At 37.4% G+C, this 21,447-nt stretch overlaps 1 protein-coding gene across 3 annotated transcripts in view; it reads left to right on the forward strand.

Moving 5' to 3' along the window:
- Positions 1–4,514: 4,514 nt before the first annotated feature.
- Positions 4,515–21,447, forward strand: part of LOC308249332 (cytochrome P450 1A4-like) — a 39,816-nt gene continuing 22,883 nt past the window's right edge. The window contains exons 1-9 of one of the 3 annotated variants that reach the window (XR_013960711.1): positions 4,515–4,709; positions 7,484–8,322; positions 9,596–9,719; positions 10,221–10,310; positions 10,395–10,515; positions 13,234–13,320; positions 15,893–16,218; positions 16,461–16,562; positions 18,048–18,421. Coding sequence is in view for 2 of the 3 variants with exons in the window: in XM_080670608.1 (XP_080526734.1) it covers positions 7,501–8,322; positions 9,596–9,719; positions 10,221–10,310; positions 10,395–10,515; positions 13,234–13,320; positions 15,893–16,190 (1,542 nt within the window). In the remaining variant the exon portion in view is untranslated. Of the gene's footprint in view, positions 4,710–7,483; positions 8,323–9,595; positions 9,720–10,220; positions 10,311–10,394; positions 10,516–13,233; positions 13,321–15,892; positions 16,219–16,460; positions 16,563–18,047; positions 19,599–21,447 lie in introns of those variants that run through there. The other 2 variants (XM_080670608.1, XM_080670609.1) reach the window with 2 other exon arrangements.

The following is a 21,447-nucleotide window of genomic DNA, read 5'->3' on the forward strand; positions in this document are numbered from 1 at the left end:
TTCTGGAAAAAGATGCATAATCTGAACATAATCATGGGGAAAACTCAGATGAATTTATGTTTTTAATGATATTTGAACAAAGAATTAGCCTTTACTAATCCTCTTCTTCTTCTTCTTCGCTTTAAGCCTGTATTCTTCTAATGTGTTAAAAGCACAAAAGACAAAGGAAAACTGTGTAACAATTTTAGAGGGAGCTTATAAAAACATGACAACTACATGCAATGTGTTTTTCTTCTGCTATAAACAATATTATTGGGTAATTTGAATAAGATAATATTATTGTATCACTGTTGATTTCCTGACTTTAATTGTACTGTAGTTATGTAAGAAACTGTCTTTGTTTTTAAGAAATATACTCCAAAATATCCAGAGGTAAAGGGGCATCAATCATGTCTGCAACTTACTTGTAAAAACTGAGAGAGAATGATAAAGCCAAGGTGATAAATGTCACCATTTTATTCTTGCAAAAAACACCATTGAACCCCAGTGAAATATTCTAAAAAATGGGCATAATTATACTGAAGTGAAAAAACAAAACAAAACACGAAAAACTTGTATTAAGGATTAAATGAGATCATTTGTATGAAGCTGCAAATAATCCTAAAAAATGTTAGGAACTAGATGTTTCTACAACAACATAATATATATTTTACAGAAATACCTAGATTTCTGCCAAAGGGACAGCAATAGGGCTTATTGGAAAAATAGGGTTAGCAGCAGACCACTCAAAGGCATTCTTATTTTCAACCAGAGCACTAATAAAAATCAATAAAACCCTAATAAAATCTCAACACCTTACATCGCCATTGGCAATCCACACTTTGCAGCCTTTTACTCTCAGCTAAGGATTTTTTCTCAGGGGGATCTTTAAGGAGGGTCTTTATATTTTAAAAAGACCAGTTTCATAAAAAAAATGATCTGTGATAGAGAATTCTTAATCAACCACTTTTTAGTTTTTAAACCACAACAGCAAATATCTTTTGGATATTTTCCATCGACATTTTCAGTTTCACCAGATAGCTAAATGTATGGAAGCATAGCCACTAAACCAGCCATCGAAAAAGAATATCTCAGAATTTAAGGGCCACCCCCCTTAGTTCTTCATCTATTGATAATGATGCTCTTTGAGAGAAAGTTTGCTCCTGCTGACTTCAAAACATTCATACACTAGGGGAGATCACAGACTGAATAACCGGACTTCCTCTTTAAAATAACACAAACCCCCTATGAGTACATTTCTTTTACAGAAGCATGCATTATACGAACAGACTGTATTATTTCCTAAGAAGGAAAAATAAGAGGGAATGAATTTTATACAAAGCATGTTGTTAAGCATGGGCAATTTGAACCAGGAATAGTATGATTGAGAAATAGAATAGGCTCTACTGAGAGTCTTAGAAAAGTGAGTAAAATAACAAAGGGCCATCTTCCTGGAATGGATGGGTCTTTCGTAGAACAGATGAACTAGATACATTCTTGAGTTTGTTTTCAGCCCTCTAAATGGATTCACTGTAATCTCAAGTCAAATCTAGACCTAGTAATACAGTCATAGCCATTACTCTTGGGGGTCAAGTACTCTTTGAAATTATTTTTATAAAGAAAGAGTGGCTTTTATATTTATTTCAGAAAAGTTCAAGCATTCAAACACTGCAATATTAAAATAAAGGGTAAAAAAAATAATCCCAGCTCACTTATCTCTGAAATGGTTAGAAGTGATACATGAATAAAGAATTAAACTAAAAAGCATTTTTAAAAATCAACACAAGGCAATGCTTGAAAGAGAATTCTGACCACATGTTTATTTTTAAAATGTATATACCATGGCATGAAAATGAGAAATGCATGCTAAATAAGTTGAGTACTACTAACGGAAAAAAGAAGCCTAATATGTTGAGAATTATAGTTTTTCACTTGAGAATTTTGGTCATACCTTTTTTATAGTGACAAATATATATATATATATATATATATATATATATATATATATATATTTATATATATATATTTATATATATGTATATATATATGAACTATACACTTAAAAATGATTAAAATGGTAATATACAGTATCTATATAGCATATATATATATACTGTATATTACCATTTTAATCATTTTAATGGTAATATACAGTATATATATTATATACATATATACTGTATATTACCATTTTAATCATTTTTAAGTGTACAGTTCAGTGATATTAAGTACTAAACAGTAACTTTCCATTCTTTCCCTCCCCAACCCCTAAAATCTACTATTCTACTTTTTGTCTCTATGAATTTGACTACTCTTGGTACTTAATATAAATGGAATTATGAAATATTTTTCTTCTGTAATTGGCTTATTTCACTTAGCATAATGTCCTCAAAATTTATTCATGTTGCAGTATATCTCATAACTTCTTTCTTTTTTAAAGTTAAATATTTCATTGCATGTACATATTAGTGATATTAAGCATTTTTCATGTATTTTTTTGGCTACTTGTATAGTTTTGAAAATACCTATTCAAGTTCTTTGCCTGTGTTTTTTTCTTGTTATTGCTGGTCAGTTATAGGAATTTTTTTTTATCACTTCTGGACATTAATCCCTTGTCAGATACATGATGTGCAAATATTTTCTCCCACTTTGTGGTTGCCTTATCACTATCTGTTGACAGTGACCTTTGCTGTATAAAAGATTTTAATTTTGATGGTCACATATATGGTCAAATGATTTTTTACTGCCAGTAACATTTGATCATTTGACCATCTATTCTATTCTATTGGTCTATGTATCTTACTTTTGATTCCTATAGTTTTATAGTAAGTTTTGAAATCAGAAAGTGTGAGACCTACAGCTTTGTTTTTCTTCAAGATTGTTTTAATTATTCAGAGCCCCTTGAAATTCCATATACATTTTTAGATGATTTTTTTTCTGCAAAAAAAAAAAGCCATTGGAATTTTGTTTCATAAACATGAATCAAAATATGAATGTCTTTCCATTTACTTGTGTCTTATTTGATTTCTTTCAGCAATGTTTTCTAGTTTTCAGTGTATAAGCCTTTTACTTTCTTGGTTAAGTTTATTCCTAAATATTTTACTCTTTTTGATGATGTTGTTTTGATTAAATTGTTTTCTTAATTTTTTACAGGTTGTTCATTTTTAATGTATAGAAACCAACTAATTTTTGTGTACTGATTTTGTATTCTGCACCTTTGCTGAATATATAGATTAGATCTATTTTTTGATAGAATTGTTTAAGTTTTCTAAATATAAGATTATATTGTCTATGACTTTCTTCCTTTCTAATTTGGGTGCCTTTTATTTCTTTTTCTTGTCTAATTGCTCTGGCTAGAACTTAAAGTGCTATGTTGAATACAAATGGGCATAATTGTCCTGTTTCTGATCTTAGAGGAAAAGCTTTGTCTTCCGTCACTGATGGTGATATTAGTTATGGGTTTTTCACATATGAATTTCATTATGTTGATGTAGTTCTTGTCTATTCCTAGTTTTTTGAGTGTTTTTATCATAAGAAAGTGTTGAATTTTGTCAAATGTTCCTTATGTCAGTTGAGATAATCTTGTGATTTTGATTTCTTCATTCTGTTAATGTGGTTTACATTGATTGATTCGAAACTCTTTAGAGCAACCCAAGTCTCATTGAAGTTTTAGAGTTTAAATATTTAGAAATCAAGATATTTTGTGAATATGACACTGTAGCTCAGGCCCTGAAGGTTTATCCTTGAGGAAATACATTAGGTTTAGCATGCGCTTTGGGGCTTGCTTTCTTCCCTATGTGAGAACATTCTAACGATGATCATTCTTGGATAGTCCCATTAAAAGATGACCTTGAAACCTCAAATATTTACGTCCAAAGATTCCAAAGCTTTAAAAAAAATGGTCATTATATAATCAGTTGCAGACATCTTGACAGAACACACATCATTTTCCTGGTAACAGGTAGAAAAACTAGCCTTTAGATGAAAAAAGTGCTGTGAGGTAGGTAAGACTATATTCTTAAATCAAAGCTATGAATATCAAACTCAGAAGTTGACTGTTCTAGTTGTGTAAATGCAAATCCGGATAGTGAAGACTCCTGAGGAATCTACCAAATCCACCTGAGAAAGGGAACCTAAGTTTCCTAGACTTTTAAGTTCAGCTAACACCTCTTCCCATTCCTTGCCTTGAGTGCAGTGCATTTTCCTGGTTTCCTGAAACTCACAGTAAAGCAATGCCTCTGTACCATTGTCTTTTTCCTTCCTGCTCATTGCTTCCTTACTACCTATCTTTTGCCCTTACCTCTGCTTTTCACCAGCAATTTAAAAATGACAGCTTTTCCATTCTCCCTTTCCCACCCTGCTTTTTTCCAAGATCAATTTCTATCTCATTCTCTTCCTCAGAACCCCTTGCTCCATTGTGTCCTTCTGCCATTCAGACTAGAATCTTACAGCTTCCTGGATCCAGTTCTGGCAAAGAGGCCTCTCCATTCCTCCCTCCAGCTCTCAAATGCCTAATCCAGTTCCAAACTCCTCCCCACATGAGTCTAAAGTCCTCTCCTCCTGTTTTCTTCCCAGAATGTTCTCTCCTAGCCTTTCCCGAGGCCTGTTGCTGCTGCTGCAACCAGACTGTTCCATTTCTCAGGATACCATCAGCTTTTCCCAAAGCTTTCTCCGTCATTAGATCCTTCCACTAGATTCCTCACACTGACCTGCAAGATCTCTGGGCACAGGTAAGCCTTCCAAGCATCACTGTCATTTGGCTAAATGGATTTGTTGATGTCATAGCAGGTTGTTTTTCCTCCAAAAAAATGTCCTTTGCTCAGAATGCCCCTTAGCCATATTAAGGAGCTTTTTAAAAATGCATCTACCTCTAGAGATTGAATTTAATTGGTTGGATATGGACACTGCAATGGTTTAATAGCTTTTGGGGTCGGGTTGGGGTAGGGGGTGGGGAAGGGAGGAAGTCTAATGTGTGTGTCTAAGTTTGAGAATCAGTACGAACACCCCCAACCTATGTATGCTTTTCTTACCTGGGTCATTTCTAGAGTTCCCCATGAATCTTTGATGATGTAGCAGCCCACCCTTAGGGAACCCTTTACTCTCTGTCCTCAGCCCTAATTCACTCCCAAAACAACAGGAACAAAATGTGCCTTCAGAGCTTTCCAAGAAAGTTGCTGGCAAAGTTGGCAATGCGTCTGGGCCTGGTAAGCTGCCAAAGAGATTTTAATGAAAGAAGCTAGAAGAGCCCAGGCTGAAAAAGAATTCAGGGTGATCACAGTTGTTTACATTTTCTGATGGATGGTGAACTGCCTGGAAACTCTGGCAACATAATATTGCTGCGCAATTAACCCTGTGCTCACACTAGTGCTTCTGCCCCATGTTCCCTACAATTGGCCTTCGAAGTCTTCCAGTCCGAAGTAGTCATCTTATAGATGAGGAAAAAGAGTAAAAGGGAGATGTAATTTAACAGAAGTCCCACAGCTAAACAGGGGAGGAGTGAAGCAGGAAACCTAGTCATCTTTATGAGGATCCAGAATTCTTCCAGACACAACCACTTCTCACCTCTTTAGTAGTCTGCTTTGGAAATGCTACTGATGTTTCTCAATGTGCAAACTGGCAGTTTGATGAATGCCCAAGAGAAATTAAATTTTGTAAAAAAGCAAGTGCTAGAGGTAATTGATGATTCATTATTCAGCTCAAAAAACAAGGGAAATAAATGGGGGAAATGACTATCTCTCTAAACTTCTTCATACTCTCACAGAAGTATGAGTTTTGAAAGGCACTGTAGATTTAATGCTGAGTTCTGGGTCTGGCACATGGTAATTGTGTGATACATGGTCATAGTTATTTTTAATGGAAGAGGTTTTGCAAAATCAGCACACTGCAAAGCAGAAACACAATGAAGCCCCCACACTTTCCTTTCTGAACAGAGAGAAAATGAAATTTTTCAAACTGTGGGTGTTGCATTGATTATAGATTCAGGTTTGGTTTTGTTGCCTTTTTATTTTTAGTTTAAATGTGTATTCAGGTTCTTTTTTCCATAAAAGAAGTTGATCTCTCACTTTTAACTCCAAAGTTCATTTTTTAGTAATCAGTGCCAATCAAGGTGGTATAGTTAACTGGCACTGATTACTAAAAAATGAACCACGTTTTATCTGTGAACTTGGAAAAGTGAAGCAATCAGATAAGGCAGGAAAAAACAGTTTGCTTGCATGCTCATTTAAATTGTCTAGAAAATCAAGTGAGAACCGGGCATTTACATTGTCCGAGTATATTGCCTATTTGTCCCATAAATAATTTGAGAAATGTGAACAGTTTAGTTATGTATGCTCTTAAGGAAAAATTTTTTTTATTCCTTCTATAGTTACTATAAAATGCAATGGTTAACAAATATATTCTCATGTTCATGAAACTTTTTCTTTTGTTAGGACCCTCTTTGATGAAGTAATAGAAACAAATTGTAGCTAGTTTAAACTGGAAAGAATTCAATCCAAGAACAAGATCTCATGAAGTACAAAAAGTCATGAATGCAAGGTCATGAGAGCTCCCTCAGTCTATAATTTCTTTTCCTTTCTACTCCATTTATTTTTAAGATCTGCTTCCAGAGTTTCTCATGTCCTCCTACTGGGTTAAAGGTCCCCAAATCATATCTTCAGACTTAGATTTTATAGATATAGCTGCCAAAGAGAGGATGATCTTTCACAGTTCCAATTCCATATTCCTAAAGAAGGTTCATTTTGGGTCAGTGGCCCATTCTTGGATCAACCACCAGTGGCTACATGGGCAAGTTCTGGAGCAGAAGGATAGCTTCAACAGGCCATGCTTACAAGTGGGCTAGGAAGTCCAAGAACAGGCTAGGCAGACAACCAAGTAGATATCTACTAAATGGCTGTAACTCACTAAGCACTTATTTTTAATAATTATTTAATTTGATCTTCAAACAATGACAGACAACTCTGTACTCAATTCTATAGCATTTTATACTTTGTAATTTTATATTTGTTTACTTAGTTTCCTCATTATTCTGTGAAATTTTGTATTTTTAGTGCCTGACATTGCGGGGAGGGGCACTAAATGTCAATAAATGTATGTTGAAAGAATGCATGGGTAGGATACTTTGATAAGAAGCCTGGGACAAACTTAGATTAAGTGACAGGATGAAGATCATCAGTTAATAATGAGCATGAGATCAACTTCTATAGCTTCAATCCCTTTCTCAACTACTAGGGTGCTTTCTAAAATTGTCCTTTTCTCTTGTCTATCATGTCAATGACTGACATGAAAAGATTTGGTCTGGTGTTTAGAATTTCAAAAATAATAGAATTGGAATAAAGGTACAATGCATTTTATAAGATTTGATTTTGCCCTCTTAGTACATTGTTTAAGAATAGTTTCCAAATCACTACAAAGAGTCTGTATTTTTTCATTTAAATGTTCAAAGGGAGAAAGACTCTTCGTCTATGCTTAACATGGCAAAAATAAGGTTTATATTTTTCTATTTTAGGGTATGTATTTTTGAAAATGATATTGGACAAGGCAATCACTCCTGAAGAGGTAACTACTTCTCTCATAATTTTGGTGATAGTTTTTGTTTTTGTGAGAGCACTCATGAGTAAGGGGAGAAAGCAGGTATCTCCTCCTGGCCCATGGTCCTTCCCCATCATAGGAAATCTTCTTCAGCTTGGAGACCATCCTTTCCTTACATTCATAGAGATGAGGAAGAAATATGGAGACGTCTTTCTCATCAAACTTGGCATGGTGCCTGTCGTAGTGGTGAATGGAATGGAAATGGTGAAGCAAGTACTACTCAAGGATGGAGAACATTTTGCAGGCAGACCTAACATGCATACATTTTCTTTTCTGGCAGAAGGAAAGAGTTTTTCATTTTCAGTCAATTATGGAGAGAGTTGGAAGCTACATAAGAAAATAGCGTCCAATGCTTTACGAACTTTTTCTAAAGCAGAAGCAAAATCCTCCACCTGCTCTTGCTTGCTTGAGGAACATGTCATTGAGGAAGTTTCTGAGCTGGTAAAGGTCTTTGCAGAGTTGACTTTGAAGAAGGGTAGCTTTGATCCCAGAAATGCCATCACATGTGCAGTGGCCAATGTTGTCTGTGCCCTTTGCTTTGGCAAGAGATATGAGCATAATGATGAGGAATTCCTTAGGATAGTTAAAACTAATGATGATTTACTGAAGGCCTCCAGTGCAACTAATCCTGCTGATTTCATACCATGTTTTCGCTACCTTCCACTGCGGATTATAAATGCTCCTCGAGAGTTTTATCGGGCCCTGAATGAGTTTATTGCACTACATGTACAAGATCATCTTACTACGTATGATAAGGTAAGAATTTAATTTCATGCTAGAACAAGGGATTTGTTGAGAAGCAAAAGATAATGATGAGATGTGTCAAATACCGAGAAAGTTATATGTATTCTTCCTTGGCTCTTTTCATTATAATTTTGCCATAATGACCCTTATCAAAACTATTAGGAAATGTGAGTTCCAGTCAGTGAGATCATAGGGCAGCATTATTTAGTTCTCATGTAGAGACCTAAGAGTAGTTTTTAATTCTTTGAGACCTTAGTAATTTCCGTAGTGTGTGGATAAGGTACATACTTGAATTATGAATCTGTAGTTGGCTGATGAATGGTGAATACGTAGGTGAGTTCCTTGAAGAAATGAACTAATGGTTTTGTCTCTTTCATTTTACACTTGAAATTATGAGGTCTTAAAAGTATCAGCATATCTTTTTTCAGAGAGTGTTTTTAATAATTACAAAGAATATTGTATAGGAAGCTTCCAATTTACCCACTTTTTCTATTTGAGTCCTTTTACTATATGGAAATGAACTTTGAGATCAAACACATGTAGATAGAAAATTTCTTGAGGTGACAGAAATGGACCTTTTGTGAGGCTACTCAATCTTTTTTGGCCAAATTTGATGGTCCACAGAAGAGTAAATTTCTCTCATGGAATAGGTGTGTACTAGAAAGAATCCTAGCTCTTGGAGGCCAATTTGCTGAGATGATGGCATCATGAAAAAAAAATTAAAAAGAAAAGGTGGATAGTTGAGCAAATGAAGAAGTGTAAGGAGTTAAGACCCTTCCAATGAGAAAGAAAAGACAGCAAACAATCTGTTTCAAGGTACCCATCAGAATTTTAGAAAAAATACAGTAAGTAAAAGAATTTATAAAGTCATAAATTTTCTTCCTATTCCCTAACCTACTTCAGCCTCATCTCTTCCTGCATGGCGATTACAGTAAAATTCTTAGAATGGGCTTGGAAACCTCTTATTGTATTCATTGCCTAACAATGTCCCTATAGTAAGTTAATCTTTAATTTTTGTAAATGTGCTTCTAGCATAAGTACTTTTGTATTTATTGAAAGAAATTTTAAGAAGAAAATTGAGTTTGATAACTTTTTAAAAATTCTACATACTTTTAAAATTGAGCATTACCAGTGACAAGCAAAATTGCAAGTTTTGAAATGGTTTACTATAGTCTTTATATTCCTAAGTGAATTGAGTTCATTTTACATTACATATTACATGAGATTCATATGTGATATGAAATGTAGGTAGGGACAATAATCATACTAAGAATTATCTCCTCAGGACCATATGCGAGACATTACTGATGCTCTGATTAATACATGCCATAAAAAATATGCCACTACCAAAACAGCCACCTTAAATGACGATGAAATCATAAGCACTGTGAATGACCTCTTTGGAGCTGGTATGTATTTGTCAATATGTAAGGCAAATAAGGTCTAATTGCAATTTTTGTGTGTGCTCTACTGCTTACAGTTTAGAGTATTTTCTTCTTTTGATGTAGGCCATTTTGTATAGTTATCTCACTCTGTATACCTAGAATTGGGGTCCCTGGATCATATGATAATTCCTTTTAATTTTTTTGAGTAACCTCCATACTATTTTCCATAGTGACTATACCATTTCACCTTCCAACCAGCAGTGCATAAGAATTCCAATTTTCTACATTCTCACCAGTCCTTATTGTTTTCTGTTCTGATAGTGACTATACCAATAGATGAGAGGTTAAGCCTATATTCTGAAAAAAACTTTAATGTATAATAATTACTTTATTGTGAGTTTATTGATTTTCAGTTATATTTAGATTCTTTTCTCTAGATTCATAATATTCAAATATGAAGCAAATTGAAGATACAGATTTTGCTAATAATTTTCTTCATGGCATTTTGTCTCATTTCTTTTTCAGGGTTTGAAACTGTATCAACATGTCTATACTGGAGCTTTCTTTATTTGATACACTATCCAGAAATTCAAGCCAAAATTCAAGAAGAAATTGGTAACATATTTTCAGATGAAAAAGATAATTCTTACAATTATCTTTTTTATTATTAAGTTTTTAAAAAACCACCTCTTCTTTCAGATGGAAACATTGGTCTAAAACCACCCAGATTTGAAGACAGGAAAATGTTACCCTACACAGAAGCTTTCATAAATGAAGTATTCAGACATGCCTCCTTTATTCCTTTTACTATTCCACATTGGTAAGCAAAAGATTCTCCTTTGAAACAGCAACCAATGGCAGGTTGAGGGGAATGAGAAATCTAAGGCATTAGAATACTTTAGGTCCTTTAAAAATACATATTATGTTGGTACTAGAGGCCCGGTGCACGAAATTCGTGCCCAGGTTGGGGGGGGGTGTCCCTCAGCCCAGCCTGCACCCTCTCCAATCTGGGACCCCTCGAGGGATGTCTGACTGCCTGTTTAGGCCTGATCCCAGTAGGATTGGGCCTAAACGGGCAGTCGGACATCCCTCTCACAACCCAGGACTGCTGGCACCCAACTGCTCGCCTGCCTGCCTTCCTGATTGCCCCTAACCGCTTCTGCCTGCCAGCCTGATCACCCCCTAACCACTCCCCTGCCAGCCTGATTGATGCCTAACTGCTCCCCTGCCAGCCTTTTTGCCCCTAACTGCCCTCCCCTGCAGGCCTGGTCACCCCTATCTTCCCTCCCCTGCAGGCCTGGTCACCCCTAACTGCCCTCTGCTGCAGGCCTGGTCTCCCCCAACTGCTCTCCCCTGCAGTCCTGGATCCCCCCCCAACTGCCCTTCCCTGCAGGCCCGGTCGCCCCCAACTTCCCTCCTCTGCCGGCCTGGTCACCCCTAACTGCCCTCCCCTGCAGGCTTGATTACCCCCAACTGCCCTCCCTTGCAGGCCTGGTCCCTCCCAACTGCCCTCCTCTGCTGGCCTGATCACCCACAACTGCCCTCCCTTGCAGGCCTGGTTCCTCCCAACTGCCCTCCCCTGTTGGCCATCTTGTGGTGGCCATCTTGTGTCCACATGGGGGCAGCCATCTTTGACCACATGGGGACAGCCATCTTGTGTGTTGGAGTGATGGTCAATTTGCATATTGCTCTTTTATTAGACAGGATTATTTTGCTATTCTTTTAAATCTTAATTCTTTTTATTTTTAACTTTTCTAATGAAAATTTTACATAGAAAAACAGCATATGTTGTGAATGTTTTCATAACTAAACTATGATGTCACTATTTTTCATCTTATATGTACTATTTAAGGGGAAAGAAGGCTATGGAAGTTCCAAACAATGGATAATACAAACGTAATATATGTTTGGACACGAAGTGTCATACAAACTCACTTAACTACTTCTCTGAGCTATCTTAGCCACCTGCTGATGTGGCTTCATTTTTAGTAGCTTAGAATTTTGCTGGCCAATTGACTCAGGAAGCCAGTGTTGCCACAGATAGATTAAACAGAGTTTCTGTTTACAGATATTTGAAAGTTTACTGAACCTCATACCACACTCTCTAGTGCACAAATGCATGCCAGTGTAGATTAAGTAGATAAGCTTTATTAAATAGTAATGTGGATAACCAAAGTTGTGGTAGTTTGAACTATTACCATTCTACACAATTAAAAGAAAAATGAAATTCTCAATGCTTTTTCTCTTCCCATCCTTAAATAGTGAGGAAGTGGGGATATCTCTCACTCCAGGAAGCCGATGTAGTTATGGTTCTTGGCACAGCAGTAGGTAGTGCCTTCAGCCTAGAACTGGACCAAGTAGGTTTGCTCATACTTCTCACCTGAATTAGACATACTTTGCCCCCCAGTCTCTGGCAAGGGTGGACAACAGCAGTCTCCCCTGGAAATGCAGTCTGCTTCTCCAAGCTCAGGCCGTTAGTGATTATAGATGAAATGTACATTCTCTACAGGTTGGTTCATCAGAAGAGAGAGCCCAGAAGTAGCTAAGCCAAATGTGTTTAGTATCTCCTCTCAAACTCGTCAAATTGAAATGTCACTGCTGCTCCTCTGGGGCAGAAGTGAGTGTTGGGGCCATCTAGGCAGTTAGTCAGTGCCATGTGGAAACATACCATGATCCATGCATCATTACAGAGGTATTAAGGATAAAAGTATACAGTTTGCATAACTGAGTATGGGACTAGAAAATAGGTTATTTGTCTAAAGACAACTTAGAGATCATTCAACACAAATAATATCATTTCACAGCTGGGAAATGAAATCATAGAGTCGATATGAGTTTTTTTCAGTAGTTCCCTGTCAGCAGTGTCTAGAGTTCAGATTTCCTAGTTCCAATCCCATTGTTCCTTGGATTTGTTTTCTTAATTTATTGATAAAAGCCAAATCACATTGGATACACAGAAAGTGCTTTGTAATTTCCTTTTAGTTCCCTGCTATATTTTTTTGATTTTTTAGAGATAGAGAAAGGGAGAGGGAGAGAGAGAAACATCCATGCAAGAGTGTATCATTGATCAGCTGCCTCCTGCAGGTCCCCTACCGGGGGATTGAGCCCACAATACAGGCTTGTGCCCTGACTGAGAATTGAACCAGCAACCTTTTGGTACACAGGACAAAGCCCAACCAACTAAGCCACACTAACCAGGGTTCCTGATATAATTTGATGTGTCTACATACAAGCAACTTTGTCGGAGAAATACTGAAATAATTTTCCACTGAGATTTTAGCTCATAGCAATGCCTTAAATATGTTAAGTGCTCAATATGTTTCACAAATACAAGAAAAGGAATAAATTACTAATTTGACAATAGGTGGAAGATGTATCAATTAATGAAAGAATGAAGATTTATAAAGATTTCATTTCATTATAGTTTTTAAAAAGACAATAAATATAGTCTGTTAATTGTGGGTAGCAGTTTGCGGGGGGGACCTTATTTGAATTACAGGATGTGCTGTAATGATAAGGATGTATTTTGCTTTCCCAGTACCACAGCAGACACTACTCTGAATGGCTATTTCATTCCCAGGAATACGTGCACCTTTATTAACATGTATCAAGTAAATCATGATGAGTAAGTCACCAAAATTATTTTTGGGGTTAAATTTGTTTGGCTGTTTGTTTGCTATTTATTAATCAAGAAAAGATACACATTCTTAGCCAAAGTTCATTACTTCTATTTCTCTTGAAATAAATTACAATTCAGTTTTCTATTCTCACTGATAATAGGAAGGGTGATATGTGTTTTTTAAAATATATTTTTATTGATTTCAGAGAGGAAGGGAGAAGGAGAGATAGATTGATCGGCTGCCTCCTGCACGCCACCCACTGGGGATTGAGCCTGCAACCCCACGGAATTGAACCATGACCTCCTGGTTCATAGGTGGACACTCAACCACTGATCCACACCAGCCAGGCAGGAAGGATGATATCTTAATACAAATTCATTCAGGGCAAATTCAATTTCAAAAGTGGGTTTACTGGAAAGGTGTGGGCCAAGGACTTCAAAGGCTCACCCTCTGCAGGGTTATGGCCAGCTGATGTTTGAAATGCAGCGTAAAATCCCCCAACAGAATTAGAAAGACCAAACAGGGATTTTTCTTTCTTTTGATTGGTTTTCCTCTACCTCAGCACCTAGATCAATGCCTGGTACATACTATCCACTCAATAAATATTTGCAAATAAAATATAGCTCGAGTCTCATCTATCTCAGCTTTAAAGGGGAGAGCAGGGATGAAGATACCTCACACAATTTTAAAAGAAGATGATGGTAGTGGTGTTAGCAGTGATGGGAATGATGATGATGGCAGCTAATATCTATAGACCCTACTGTGTGTTGGGCACAAAATCTTTAAGTACCTCCTCTGAACCTCAACAATAACCCTCTGCATGGTGCTACCATGATCCCAATTTGACAACTGAAGAAACTCAATCAGGTGAAATGAATTGCCTAAAGTCACATGTACAGCAAGTAGCAGAAACAGGGCCCACATGCAGTGTGTATATCCTGATTAATGGAAATTGGATGCTCCATGTGGTTGGAGCTTAATGTCTCCAGTAAACTGGTAGAGATTGCATTCTTATGCACTCAGTGGGCCGTATACAGAGCACTCTGTACAACTTCATTGTCTTTACCCAAGATTTCCTCTGACTGATGTCTCATGCTCCAGGCTGTTTGGGAGAGAGGTGATTATCCTGTGTACCTAATAGCACATTCACTGCATAGGTTGTCCCACTGCAAAATTTATTGTCAGAAAGGTTGACACCTCCACTCTTCACATCCAGTGTTCATGCTAAATAAAAGTAAGCATTAAAAAACCCACTTTAAGAAAAATATAGTCAATGTAAATTTAATGGCATTTGTTCTCAGTTAGCCCTATCCCAAGTGCCTGAAGTGTTCCAGTATCTTAAGAACCTGTGATTATATTGAATATTGAGTAATGTTCAAACAAGCTGTGTTAACACAGGTGCTTACAAAGAAATAGTGTTTGTATAGAGGCACTTATTGAAACTAAATGAGTATGTAATTCAAGACTGATATCATGGGGAACTTACTCCGATTTAGCTTAAACAAAGCTCACAAACTTAGGCACCTACTGAGCAGTGGAAACCACCAACAAAGAGAGAATTGCCCTTGTTGGAGCAGTGAGGAGAGGTCACCTGCTCTACCTCTTTCAGCTCAGTAAACTGAAGACAAGCAGGACATTGTCCCAGCATTGTCAGCTTGTTCAATAAGACAGAACTTGGAAATGGAAATTTTCACGTGGAGTCTTCTGATGTTTAAATGTCCACAGCAGTGAATTGTTTTTGAAAGATTATGAGAGCAAACAAAATTTATTGGAGGACTGAGTATGACTTGTAGGTCTTCAGGTCTATGACCTTTGGTGCAGAAAGAAAACAAATTTTCTGCTAGAAAGAGAATGACATCAATACACAAAAAGTCCCATTTCTTGGTAAAGTCAAGTGGGTCCCTGATGTATGGTTTAGGTTGTGTTAGGAAACGTACTAGCAGGAGTTGTCATGGACAAGGCAGATGTGGTGCCTGAAACAAGAGGTGGGGGAGAAGAGAGCACCAGATGCACAGCAATCGGGGACTGTGAGCAGCCCTCAGTCAGAGCTGCTGTCAGGTGAACTGCCTGCTCCGTGATGGATGAGCGAAGGCCTTTTCCTAAACTTATTGGTACCGGAGTGAGAGGTACCACTTAAAGCAAAGGAGATTGAATATTTATTCCTTTTTATTTATACCCAAATTTTGGAATATTCATATGAGAATTTTGTAGAATTCTTCATTAAAAAAATTAAAATAAATTTCCAGGTATTTTATTCATGATTTAATGAAGCAGAAGTCATTTTAATGAAAACTAAGAAAAATTGTACTAATTCTTTAAGGTAACTAAACTTGTCAATAAGTTTAAAAAGTGTATATACATAAATTCATAATAATGATATACCTCTATAATTATATGTATGTACCTATATGTACATATGTATGAATATTTACACATACATTTTGTATAAAATTTCTAAAGGATATTCCAAACATAAACCTTTCATGCAAAACAAAATTATTGTGGGGAAGTTGGCAAGAATGGCAAAATGATAAAATGATTCTTTTATAAAATGTAACTTTTGTCTATTTTATACAGAACTATCTGGGATAATCCCAGTTTATTTAGTCCTGAGAGATTTCTAAATGAAAACAGGGAACTGAATAAAAGTCTTGTGGACAAGGTCCTGATATTTGGAATGGGAATCCGGAAGTGTCTGGGGGAAGATGTTGCGCGGAATGAGGTATTCCTTTTCATCGCCGTGGTTCTGCAACAGCTCAAGCTGAACAAATGCCCCAGGGCCGAGCTGGACCTGACGCCCACGTACGGCTTGGCCATGAAGCCCAAACCGTACCAGCTCCAAGCAGAGCCCCGCTCCACTGGTAGCGCATCCTAGATTCTCAGACTGGTGGCGGCTTTCTGATGTAAGTCAGAAATATTATGGGATTCATATTCATTTAATAAGCAATTTAAAGGTTGCACCCTACGTTATGCTATTATTTCAATTCTTTGTCTATCATCCTAATATAGGAAGTCTTTTTTAGAGTGTGGTGTAGCCTCAGTTCTAAGATGAGAGATCAAGTCTCCTAAGGATATTTTAAGATAATAACAAAGTGTGATGTCACTCAGGAGTTTTAAACCTATGTCTCATGTGATGGTGACCCAGGTGCCACTGTGAACAAGAAAGGAAGGAAAAAGTGAGTGGAGGATTGGACAAGGAGGTTAGGAGGACCTGTCTTCTTTCTTTACACCAGCTTCAAATAGACGGGTATGTTCTTATAGTTTTAAATATAAGGTTCACAATAAGAACAAGGTTCTGATGTTCAATATATATTTTCCCAGTGGTCTAGGGAATATGTGCTCAAGAGGTCCATAAAAGGGAGCTAGAGTGGCCTAGAAAAGCAGAGAACATTTTGTGGTGGAGACAGATGAGCTGAGCTAGTTTTATTTTTTTAAAATATATTTTTATTGATTTCAGAAAGGAAGGAAGAGAGAGAGAGAGAGAGAGAGAGAGAGAGAGAGAGAGAGAGAGAGAGAAAAGAAAGAAAGAAAGAAAGAAACATCAGTGATAAGAGAGAATCATTGATTGGCTGTCTCTTGCATGCCCCCCACTCGGGATCCAGCCCACAACCCAGGCATGTGCCCTGACCGGGAACCATGACCTCCTGGTTCATAGCTTGATACTCAACCACTGAGCCATGCTGGCTGGGCGAGCTGAGCTAGTTTCAGAGAGGTAGAGAAAAGGACATAAGAAGTAATTTCTTCAAAATCCATTTTTATATCAGCTCTTATGTTTTCTGTATTAAGGATTTAACATCAGAGAAAACTGATGTTTTTATAATGCTATCAGTTTTTTGTTTTTGGGTTTTTTTTTTTGCTACATACTAAATATATATGTGTATTAGTGTGCTAGGGCTGCTATAACAAAATACCACAGTGTGAGTGGCTTCAACAACAGAAACGTATTTGCTCACAGTCCTAGAGGTGTCGGCAGGCTTGGTTTCTCTCCAGGCCTCTCTTCTTTTGCAGATGGCCACCTTCTCATCATGTCCTCACAGGGCCTTTCTCTGTGTGCAACCCCCCCTTGTGTCTGTCCTTTATCTTACAAGTTCACCAGTCATATTATATTACAGTCTCCTCCTATAGCCTCATTTGAACTTAATCTCTTTAGAGACCTTACATTCAAATACAATTTCATTCTGAGATACTGAGGGTTGATATTTCAACAAATGAATTCTGGGCGGGGACAGGGGCACAATGCAGCCCACAATAATATGAAAGAAGAGATAGCAATTATTTACAAATATCTTTCAGTGTAGTACCCAGCTTATGTGTGTGCTTCTTTAATTGAAAATGTTAGCGAGCTAAGGCATGTAAGGAGCAGAAACAGTGAAAACCAGAAAAAAGCTGTAAGGGGGTTTGCATGCTAAAGGACTTAGAAATCCAGCTGGTGGAGAAAAGCATGTCTGGGGTCTGATTTAAATGGGAGGCCTTAACGGAGGGATTCGCTCTAGATAATGACCATGCGGACCCGCCTGCTGCAATAGAAGCAAACTTAAACAATTCAGAGACTTTGAGGATTACAGTCGGGACTTAGTCTTTCTTTTCAAATATAAATAAACTCACATTATCCTTGGGAATAAACAAATTGGGTTGTTTTTGTCTTTTTTTGTGAAAGCTTTTGAAATTATTTATATTATCCTCATGACAGTGTGTCAAACAGAAACTATTTTTGTCTTTTTTTTTTTTTCAGTAAGAAACTGTCAAATCTTCTGTTTATTCAACAATGATGGGATGACTAGAACACTACAAGAATCCTCTGTTTATCTGGTTATTTTCTTTAAAGAATTGGATTTTTCTAACCTCTTCTTTTTTGAACAGCAAGCATATATGATCGAGTACTTTTATTTTAACACACTGTATTGTGAAATGTTAATTTTCACTTTTACTATGCTGCTGAGGCATAATTAAATGGTGTACTATTGGGCTTTTTGTACAATTCACAAGTTTGCATTATATGTCTTTTTAGAAACATGGACAAGAATAAAATAGGAAAAGTGTAAAAGCAAAGTACGAATGACTTTTTTTTTGTCATTTAATATGTAAAGATAAATTATTTTTAATTACATGCATTTGGTTATCCTGAAGTGATAATTTATTTTATGACATGTAATCAGGAGCAACGCAGTGTACCAAAATATTACATCAAAATAATTTCTATTAACATAAACACTTTAAATTATCAGCTGGAAATCACAAAAAAAAATGCATTGTGACTATAGAGCTGTTGATAATATGTGGATATGTGCATCAGTGATAAACCAACATGAATTAAGTCCTTCAAGTCATTGTATATGAAGTACAAAAACTAAACAGAGCTATAGGAATTAGATAGCTTGCTACACACAAGTGTATATGGCTACTTATAACTCAGTGTCCTCCTTGTAGCTACAGTTCCCTGGGGCTCTTGGTAACATCATACAGGCAAGACCAGCCTAGAGACATTACTGGGTGAATGATGCAAATGAGATGCTCTTCAAAGAAGAAAAGTTGCACCAAAATTTATAAAGGCACTTATGTATTCCCACATTGCAATTCCCTAACTTCTTTCCTGCTAAACCTATGATTCCGGTGTGATATCAATCCACATGAGAGAATAAGAAATCATAAGCATTTTTGAGAGGCAGAAGAGGTCTTTGGGGATTTTACTATCTACATAATTATTAATTAGACTATAAAATCTGCAGATATTCCAGGCCTCCAGAGGGGTGGGTACACAATATGATTTTTCATTTTCATACAGCATTTCCCCACAAAATCTAAGATTCATAGTTTAAACCAACAAAAAAACTGTGTATACTTTGAATTAGAAATAGCTGAAAGAGCTTTTTTATGGCTTAACAAGCTATAGAAGCAAATACCCGGTGAGGACTGCACCACTGGCTTTCTCTTTAGAGATGAAGGAAATGCAGGACACAGGCAACTGATTCTCTATGACACATTTTAACACTGAAAAAACCTAAATAAATAAAAGTCATACAAGTTGATAGGTCTCCTTCCACCCTTCATCATGTTGTTGACAAAGAACAGTTTACCATGTACTTGAACTAAGTATGACTATCAGGCCTCACCAACAGTAAACTCCACACATGTACACAACACTGTTGGCCTTATCTGCTACCCCTATGGACAGAAACACGTTACATGAATGAATTTCCCAGCTAAGTGAGACGATTGAGTTCTAACATGCTCATATTAATGGAATGGATCTTAATAAAAGTATTTCTGAGTGGCTGATGTTTCCAAATGCCTTTGCTAAACATAATTTTATCTTTCTCAGGCTTTATAGTGATATTTGTTTCTAAATTTACTACTGGGGTTGTACTCATTGATGGACTCTTGACCACCCCCTCCTTCCCTGCCCCAGTGCCTGGTTTCACTCATAATGTTAATGTGAATGTCCCTACTCCCTGCGAGCTCCACAAATGCAGGGCCAAGTCTGTTCGGCTTCCCACGTATCTCCAGTGTTCAGTACTGTTTCAGGCACATAGCAGAAAATCCATAAATGGTTGTTCAGTAAATGTGGAAATTAATTAATGATTAAACGAATGGATCTAGTGCAGGGGTGGGCAAACTTTTTGACTCGAGGGCCACAATGGGTTTTTAAACTGGACCGGAGGGCCGGAACAAAAGCATGGATGGAGTGTTTGTGTGAACTAATATAAATTCAAAGTAAAGGAGCAGAGGGGAGAGCAAGAGAACCCTCCGCTCTTTCGGCTCCACGGGCCGGATAGAACAGCCGAACAGGCCAGATTTGGCCCGCGGGCCGTAGTTTGCCCACGGCTGACTAGTGGAAGGGCAGGAAATCTTTGCAAAAGCAAGTGTCTGAGATTTTCTAATATGGATAGTATGTGTGGCATCTCTGCTTGTATTTTGACTTTTAACTTATCTACATCTCAGGCTGAAAATCTGTCCCATCTTCTCATACTTCTTTAAACTGTAACTTCCAGGTCTCTAATCAGCCCTTCATTCTTTTCTTTTTTTTTCTTAACTAACATTATTATGGCACCAGATTCCAGCTGGAAATTAGCCCCCTAAGTCTCTCCCCAGGACCACCGCCCCAGTGTGCCCTAGGCCAGTGGTCGGCAAACTCATTAGTCAACAGAGCCAAATATCAACAGTTACAACGATTGAAATTTCTTTTGAGAGCCAAATTTTTTAAACTTAAACTTCTTCTAACACCACTTCTTCAAAATAGACTCGCCCAGGCTGTGGTATTTTGTGGAAGAGCCACACTCAAGGGGCCAAAGAGCTGCATGTGGCTCGCGAGCCGCGGTTTGCCAACCACTGCCCTAGGCACTTAGTAAACTATCCAAGGGAAAGATCTCAGTTGTGTCCCAAAAAGTCACTGCTTCTCCCAGCTTGACCTCTTCATCTTGCCAACACACACAGCAGCTGACCTTGTCACTGACTTCACCAGGAACATTTGCTGTCCAATGGCAGCTGTCACTTCTGGCCACTCTGATGGAGAGAAGGGATCCCTGTTTTCACCCTGTAATGTGTACACCCAAGGATGGGTTTCAGGGATTTACCTATTTTTCAATTGTGTAACTGAGAGTAGTAATTTTGAAGAAGGCTTGCATGTCCTGTCATTTCCTGCCTGGCCCCCTGTCCCAGGACCTCATCCGCTCCCTGTGAACAGGTGTGGTTCCTCCATCCTGTACCCACAGCACTGTTCCAGTCCCCATTGCAACTGTTCACTCCAGCTTTTGCAAACTCTGAGGCTAGTAAAACAAAGAAACAAACTAACCTTCTCACAGTCCTAGAGAGATTCGGTTTAGCTTCTGACCCTGGCCCCAGGTATAACTCCTGGATCTTCACTTCCTAGTAGGATTCATCTTTACCAAGGATGACAAAATGAGAACTTTAACTTTATTCAGGGCTAATCTTAGGACCTAATGGGGGAAAAGCCTGATCTTATAACAGATATTCATTGTTGTTTTCCAAAACCTGGGCTATTTATTCTTCTTTATCTTCCCTGTGTTATGCTAAAATTAGAGAAACAAGCATTCATCTTGATTTGTTGTAGTTCTCTCAAGGTATTGCTGTTTCACTGCCAAAGACAAAAGCCATAAAGTCTTTGAATATCTTCT

The sequence above is a fragment of the Plecotus auritus genome (assembly GCF_963455305.1).
Source record: "Plecotus auritus genome assembly, chromosome: 5".
Taxonomy (NCBI): Eukaryota; Metazoa; Chordata; class Mammalia; order Chiroptera; family Vespertilionidae; genus Plecotus; species Plecotus auritus.